Below are 8,945 nucleotides of genomic sequence, written 5' to 3' on the forward strand. Positions count from 1 at the left end.
GAATCAATTGGCAGCATTTTTGAGATCCGGAAAGTCTAAACCTTGTCTGTGGTATTCCGAGTAGGATCTGGGATGGGATAAATGTGACGAGCTTCAACTCGCGAGTGTTGGGCGTAGTGACAGACGCAAAAGGATCAATGGATCCTATTCCAACATGAGTGAGAACCGACAGATGATTAGTTGTGCGGTGACAGCGCATTTGGACCATTTTCACTGAGAGGATGGACGGTAGCCATTGATAACGGTGATCCCCAACATACTGCTTGCCATGGAAAGGAGTATGAATGATTGAATGAAGGTAGTAGGAAAGCAGAGATTCAGAAGGAGCAAAGCATCTCCATACGCTTATCTAAAATCCCACCAATGAATTACATAAGTATTTCTATCTTATTTTATATTTTATTTATATTTTAGTTATCAAAATCCCATAACCATTTGAATCTGCCTGACTGAGATTTACAAGATGACCATAGCTTGCTTCAAGCCGACAATCTCTGTGGGATCGACCCTTACTCACGTAAGGTTTATTACTTGGACGACCCAGTGCACTTGCTGGTTAGTTGTGCGGAGTTGTGAAAAAGAATTGAGATTATGAAAGTGCGTACCAAGTTTTTGGCGCCGTTGAGATCACAATTTCGTGCACCATGCCGCAACGTAAATAATTGGGAAAAATACAAGGCGGCTAAGAAAGAGACAAAAGTGGCTGTAAGTGAAGCAAGAACAAGAGCATATGAGGGTCTCTACTAGTCTTTGGGCAAGAAAGAAAGAGAAAAAGGTATATATAGAATCGCAAAGAGCCGAGAAAGAAGAATGAGAGATTTGGATCAGATTAAGTGCATAAAGGATAAGGATGGAGAGGTGTTGGCTCAAGAGGAGAAGATTAATGAAAGGTGGAAGAGCAACTTCTACGAGTTATTTAATGAGGGACAAAAGACTCTTCCGAGCCTTGATCGATTATGCACAAGGGAAGAAGATCAAAACTTTGACTACTATTGAAGGATTCGAGACTTCGAGGTAAAAGAGGCTCTAAAGCAGATGAAAAATGGCAGGGCAGTAGGACCTGATAATATCCCGATTGAGGTTTGGAAGGGTCTTGGAGAAAAAGGCACCAACTGGTTAACCAAGCTTTTTAATGAGATTTTAAGGTAAAAAAAGATGCCTGATGAGTGGAGAAAGAGCTCCTTGGTACCTATCTACAAGAATAAGGGGGATATACAAAGTTGCGGAAACTATAGAGGGATCAAGCTTATGAGCCATACTATGAAGTTATGGGAAAGGGTGATAGAACGGAGGTTGAGAAAAGAGACACAAGTAACAGAGAACCAATTTGGATTTATGCCAGGCAGATCTACCACTGAAGCGATATACCTATTAAGAAGGATGATGGAGAGGTATCGTAGTAATAAAAGGGATCTACATATGGTGTTTATTGATTTGGAAAAAGCGTATGATAGGGTACCAAGGGAGGTCTTATGGAAGGTTTTAGAAAAGAGGAGAGTAAGGATCGCATATATTCGGGCAATTAAAGACATGTATGATGGGGCCACAACTAGTGTGAAGACTCAAGGTGGTGTGACAGAGGAATTCCCTATTAGTATAGGATTACACCAGGGATCATCCTTAAGTCCATACCTTTTCATATTAGTCTTGGAAGTACTCACAGAGCACATCCAAGAGCCTGTGCCATGGTGCATGCTTTTTGCCGATGATATAGTCCTTATGGGAGAGTCAAGGGAAGACCTAAATAAGAAGTTGGATTTATGGAGAGAAGCTCTAGAAGTGTATGGTCTGCGCATAAGCCGTAGCAAGACGGAATATATGGAATGTAAGTTTAGTCTAAGAAGGGAAAACCCTAATATAGAGGTGAAGGTTGGAGAAAACATCCTACGAAAAGTTAAAAGTTTTAAGTATCTTGGGTGCATCATACAGGATAATGGAGAGATTGAACAGGATGTAAATCATAGGATCCAAGCAGGTTGGTCAAAATGGCGGAGTGCATCTGGTTTTATATGCGACAAAAAAGTGCCTTTAAAACTTAAAGGTAAATTCTATCGCACCGCTATAAGACCGGCTATGCTTTATGGTACGGAGTGTTGGGCGGCTAAAGGGGAGCACGAACATAAGCTGAGTGTGGCAGAGATGAAGATGTTGAGATGGATGAGTGGTCATACGCGATTGGATAAAATAAGAAATGAAGATATAAGGGAGAGAGTTGGAGTAGCACCCATTGTGGAAAAGATGGTTGAATCGCGTCTCAGGTGGTTTGGACATGTGAGAAGAAGACCGATAGAACATCTAGTCAGGAGGGTGGATGAGATGGAAGATGGACAAAGGGCGAAAGGCAGAGGAAGACCTAAGAAGACCATCCATGAGGTGGTTAAACGAGATCTACATGTAAACGGTCTCTCTGTAGACATGATGCATGACAGAGCACAATGGCGTCGTTTGATTCATGTAGCCGACCCCACTTAGTGGGACAAGGCTTTAATTTGTTGTTGTTGTTGTTGTTGTTGTTGTTGTTGTTGTATTCTTTAGACTCACTAATATATATGCCACCTTATGGCTCTCTCCTCTAGTCTTTCTTATTTATATTATCTTATGGTAATATTAAGTAGATAATAATTTAAAATTATTTTTTAAATTTATCAGTTATAGTTTTATATATATAATATTCATAATTATATATTTATAATAAAATTATTTTTTATTTTTTATTATTTTCAAATATTTTTTATTTTTATAGTTAAATTTTTTTTGTATTCTAACTCGACCAAACTTATATATATATATATATATATATATATGAGAAATTGGTGTACAAATTTCTTTCACAAAATAATTTTTATCATATATAATTTATTAAAAATATATTTTGTTAAATTCAAGAACAAAATATATAATTTTTAGTTTTAATATAACAAATTTAATATGTTATCTAATTTCAATGTGATTATATTATTATACTTATTTAATATATAAAAAAATTAATAGAATATATATATATATATATATATATATAAAAAGAAGATTATCACATATTTCATTATATAAAGGTGGAAATTTTTTGTTTCAAAAAATATAAAATAGATAAATACAAAAAATATAAGTATTTTTTATTCATTAAGATTAATTATTATGCAAGAAAAATTTTATAAAATTAAAAAATTATATTAAAATAATATTTTAAACTATAATATAAAAATATAAAATAATTAAATTTTATTTTATATTATTTATAAAATAATTAAATTATTATATTTAAAATTTATTAACTAATTACTTTGTTAAATATATTATTATATAATATAATTTTTTATCAAAATATTTGTAAAAATAAAATTTATTTAAAAAATTATATATAATACATGAAAATATTAACTTTTTTTATTTTTTAATTTTTTTGAAAAAAAATAAATAAATAATATAATTTATTTTTTTCAATTTTTTTAGAAAAATTCATATATATAGGTGTAATTATATATAATAACTGATATGCATTTTAATTCAGATAGTATATATTATATATCTTATTTTGAAAAAGGTATAAAAGAAAACAGTGTATTTATATGACTATATTTTTGCAATAGTCTGACTTTGTATATAGTTTTAATATTCTTAATTGTGTAAGTTTGATTAGTTTAGGTCTTAGTAATATAAGTAAATATATAATATGATAGGCATGTATTTAGAATTATATTATTTATTTTATTTTTTAAAAAAATTAAAAAGATGAAAATGTTAATATTTTCATATGTTATATATAATATTTTAAATAAATTATATTTTTAAAATATTTTGATGAAAAATTATATTATATAATAATATTTTCAACAAAAATAATTAGTTAATAAATTTTGAATATAATAATCTAATTATTTGTCAAACAATATAAAATAAAATTTTAATTATTTTATATTTTTATGTTACAGTATAAAATATTAATTTAATATAATTTTTTAATATTATAAATTTTTTTTGCATAATAATTAATCTTAATGAATAAAGAATATTCATATTTTTGTATTTATATATTTTATATTTAATTATTTAAAAATAAAATTAAAGATTTTATTGTCATTTAAAGTATTATATATTAAAATATTATTATTTAAGGTATTGATTTATATACTAGAATGTTTTATATTTATTAGAATTATCAATACTCTTCTTTTATAATAGTCTTTAATTTTCATCTAATAAAATTTAATAATCTATATATATATATATATATATATATATATATATATATATATATATGATACATTTAATAAGTACATAATTATTGTGCTCATTTTAGACATAGTCAATTTTAATGCTAGTCATATAACTTAAGAAAAATACTATGTAAATAAATATTTTTGTGTCGTCTCACTCTTTAATCCTTATTTTAACACCTAGCAAGTTCTTATTATGTTGAGACCTAAATTTGTTTAGACTTAGTTGAATATCATTTGTACATCTAACACTGCTCATAAATAAACATGCTTATTTTGAATAATGTAACCTAAAAAAAGTTATACAAATAAAAATATTACAAATATAAAAGGCTAGAGAATAGATAGTTAGTACGAAAAAAATTAGGATTCATAAAAGAGAGAATAAAAAATTTTCAATTCAAATATTAAATTTCATTTACAATGCTGCACATATACGTAAAATATTAAACATTTTATATCGACTAACATATTAATATTATATTTCTAACACTTCAACATCTTTACAATGATAGAAAAGCAAGAAATTATTATTTCCATCAATTGTATTTTTCCAGTAGCTCAATCTAGGTTGACAAGTTTTATCCAAACCAAAATTTTAAAAATTGAACCAATCATCAAAATAACAAAGTTAAAAATTTAAAAGTTTAAAGGTTTAATTGAGATTTAATTAAGATTAAATAAAATAAAATAAAATAATATATTTATATATAAATATATATTTTTAAATAAATTATATTTTATTATTTTAAATCATGTTAATGATTAAAAATTAGGTCAGTAGATCGATTAACCAAATTTTTAATTTTTGACGAGTTTACTAAAGACAATTGGATTTTACCCTAAACTAGATCGGTCTAGTAATTAATTCTCGGTTAAAACCAGTAAAACTAGCATGAATCATGATCCAAACACATTCTCTTTGTTTCATGCAGCCTTATCTAATGTTGGGGAGATGGTCAATAGAGAATCAAATACACACTAAATTTCAAAAGAAGATTTTCTAGTGACTTAAGAAGGGGAATTAAATTAAGGAAACACAATATATAAACTTTTATGGATTATACATAACCTAAAAAAATAAGAGATTAGTCGAATTTTCTCTCGTTATAATAATGCAGAAGAGAGAAAGAGAGATAGGTTGACACCACCATATATATCATGGTTTGGTCAAAATATGGCTTTTCTGAAATCTAACTCTCTTTACCTTTTATTACTTTTAATATAAAATAAACTAGACAATAGAAAAAATAGAGATCACTCAAGAACAAATAAGAAAACTCGAGCTTCATTGGCTGGATGTGCAAACTATTTGTTGCTTTCTTCTTTGAAAAGAATAATCATATATAGAGAATTTGATCTGCTGTTGATGGAGAGAAGTAGTTTCTCTTTTGTTCCTCTAGCCATTGCATGCAATCTAATTTAGACCGTTGGCTTGATTGAGGAGATCTCCCTTGTTTTGCTTCACAATAAGTGCAACATCTTTCTTTTTGTTGTGCTTGATATGTTATGGAATATTGTATACTTGTTGTTTTGTTCTTGATCATGATTTCTTGATATCAAAACCTGCAACACTTGAAATAGAAAGTTAGTCAATTTAGGAAAAATTAAATGTTTGTCATTTTCAAGGTAGCTATGACAATACTTGACTCAATAATCTTCCTTTTTGATGACAAACACTTTTAAACTGAATTAGAATGATAGGATAAAGATAACTTTTTTGATAATGAAATAAGCTCTCGTTGTCTATGTGCGCTAATGCCATAAGATAAATGAATAATCCATCACAAAAATAATATAAGCAAAACAAAATTTAAGCAAAATATATGATAAATCATAAATCAGTTTAATTTCTCTCCTTTTGTCATCAACGAGGAAAACTAAAAGTACCTACACCAGAAATAAAATCCTAGTAATCTAAAGAAAATTAAAGGTCGTTATGGTCATCTTTCAGCAGAATAGAATAGCAGATAAAAAAAAGTCTCTTAAAAAAATCAAAATTTCAACAGCAAAAGCATCGAGATATTTTCTAGTATCAGAGATAAACTCACAAGATAATTCTTCTTCCTCTTCACCAGAAAAGTAGGATTCATTATTGAGTTCATCAAGGTAGCTCTTGAGGATGTGTATGCTTGAATTTTCTTAAGGCCAATTCTTGTTTACTTTCTTGCCTCCATTGGAGTTTAGTGCTTGTAATCATTAAGTCAATAAGAGATAACACTTCTTGAATCAAATCTTTGACAATGCCTACAAGAATCTTCAGCTTTGAACCTTTGGTAGGCTTCTCGGATCAATAGGCAAGTCTGGGATAGTAAAATATTCAGAAAGCTCAGCATGGGAGGAGTTAAACCCCAAAGTGGTCCTTGAGATTCACCAATGCACTGATTTATTCCCTGACTTCCCAATTGCACTAATTAAATCCTCCAGATTGGAAAAAATGCATCAACGTGGTCCCCCTCATATTTTCCGGTCATATTCCTTGCCGGCGAGAGTGACGTGGCGAATGAGTGCCACGCTGGAGTGTCTAACGGTTGGTTGATGTGGTAATTGAAAGTTTAAACCCCAATTTAGTTCCTAATCCCCTTTTAAACCCTAACTCAGAAATAGTGCAGCACTTCTTCTTCTTCATCATCTTCTTCTTCTTCTTTCCTGCTCATTCTCGTACTCATTGCAAAGAAGGTCAACGCCAAGATCAGAAATCTCAAAGCACCACTTCAAGCTGAGGTGCTCTAATCTGCTGTAACCAACAGCGATCCTGGCAACTCAATATCAGTGACACCCAAGAACTTGTCCATGTTCACCTCCCTCAAGCTCGTGCCGCACGAAATGGCCGCAGCCTCTCTGTCACCGAAACCCCAACAATGCGACACGTCAACGGCCTCCAACAAGGGACACGCATGAACCAGCTGTTCCAGACCCAAGTGGCCCAAACTAGTGGCTCGACTCCGCACCAGCCTCTTAAGCCCCCGAGTCTAACCGGGTGATCCCTGACTCAGCATAATCTTGACGGCTCCGTCGTCGATCCGCGGGCAAAGGGAGAGGTCAAGTTCCTGAATGTTACGGAATTTATGGAGCAGGGCGAGCAGGAACTCGATCCGGAGGATCCGAATGGTTGTTCGGGTGAGGGATTCGACCCGGTTCAAGTGCTTGCAAATGAGTCGCCATGATTTTCGGTTGGCATCGGAGTAGAGGTGGTGAAGGACTCGGACGAGGAGGTCCTCGGTTAAGACGCAGAGAAGGGATTCAGACATCATTAAAAAAATAAGAAAAAAGAGAAGAGTGAGTGCGGTTTAGTTTAGGTGAGAACAAAGAGGAACAAGAGGTGGAGGTGGAGAAGGGGATGGAAGATGCGTTTGAAGAGTGTGGAAAAAAGGGAAGAAGAAAAAGATGATGATGAAGACGAAGAAGTGCTGCGTTATTTTTGAGTTAGAGTTTAAAAAGGAATCAGGGACTAAATTGGGGTTTAAACTTTCAATTTCCACATCAACCAACCGTTAGACACTTCAGCGTGGCACTCATTCGCCACGTCACTCCCGCCGGCAAGGAATATGACCAAAAAATATGAGGGGGACCATGTTGATGCATTTTTTTCAATCTGGAGGACTTAATTAGTGCAATTGGGAAGTCAGGGACTAAATCGGTGCATTTTGTGAATCTCAGAGACCATTTTGGGGTTTAACTCGCATGGGAGTGAAATTGTCCATCTAGCTCTCTTTTTTGGTCGTACTATCTCCTTCCAATAATGTTATTCTCCTCGTAATTTCATCAGAGAAATCAACATTATTAAAAGCAAATATCTTTGTAAGAAATATAGCACAGGGCAGGACAACTTTTTTTTTTCACTTTTCACACACTCATATATATATAAAATAAGCCTAAGAAAACTTAGCTACTCTGAAGCTAAATAAAATACGCCAGGATCAGGTTGGTACCCATTCCAGAGTCACACTCATGTTACTGGATTCTAACCCAAAAGAAGAACCTCTTATAAGACTAAATACACATTTATGTCCTAACATTGAGGAAAGAAGCTGATCACTGTGTTAAAATGGCAGAATTGATAGAATACAACTTAGAAGATGTGGATGTTGCTATATTAGCTGTTCGTGTAGCTCTTGCAAAGGGTATGAACTGGGATGACCTTTCACGTATGGTGAAAGATGAAAAGAAAGCTGGAAACCCTGTTGCTAGTCTCATTGACAAGCTCCATCTTGAGAGGAACTGTATGACTTTACTGTTGGCAAACAATCCTGATGAAATGGATGATGATAAGAAGACACTCCCTGTAGATAAGGTTCTTATTTATTTATCACTTCTTGTTGAAGTAGAAATTCATTTCTAATAACAAGAACAATCTTGTTATGTACTAGGTGAGATCTGTTATTCAACAACAACAAAGTCTTATCCCACTATGAGAGATCTGTTATACGAATTCGATTATTAGACGATTATCGCGTTCAATCATAAACCATGTCTAAGCCAATAAGTCATTTTTTACTCTCAGATTTTCACTAAGGTCCATTAGTTTTGGTTGTCAGTTTCACCATCTATCTGGTTTTGTTGAATTTTCTTTCTCAAAGAATATGTGTGATTTCCTCCACCCCACCTCCCCCCCCCCTTTCAATATGTGACATTATTAACCATATTATGTTCACTTTCAAGGTTGAAGTTGATTTAGCTCTCTCAGCTCATGCCAATGCTCGGAGGTGGTATGAACTTAAGAAAAAGTAA

General features: G+C 32.3%; 1 protein-coding gene across 1 annotated transcript; it reads left to right on the forward strand.

The window, feature by feature from the left end:
* Positions 1–8,262: 8,262 nt before the first annotated feature.
* Positions 8,263–8,945, forward strand: LOC110264059 (uncharacterized). Its single transcript, XM_021105809.2, has 2 exons — positions 8,263–8,508; positions 8,877–8,945. The coding sequence occupies exons 1-2, from the start codon at positions 8,263–8,265 to the stop codon at positions 8,943–8,945; spliced, it is 315 nt and encodes a 104-aa protein (XP_020961468.1).

Source organism: Arachis ipaensis, chromosome B6 (genome assembly GCF_059453495.1).
Source record: "Arachis ipaensis isolate K30076 ecotype BB chromosome B6, ASM5945349v1, whole genome shotgun sequence".
Lineage (NCBI taxonomy): Eukaryota > Viridiplantae > Streptophyta > Magnoliopsida > Fabales > Fabaceae > Arachis > Arachis ipaensis.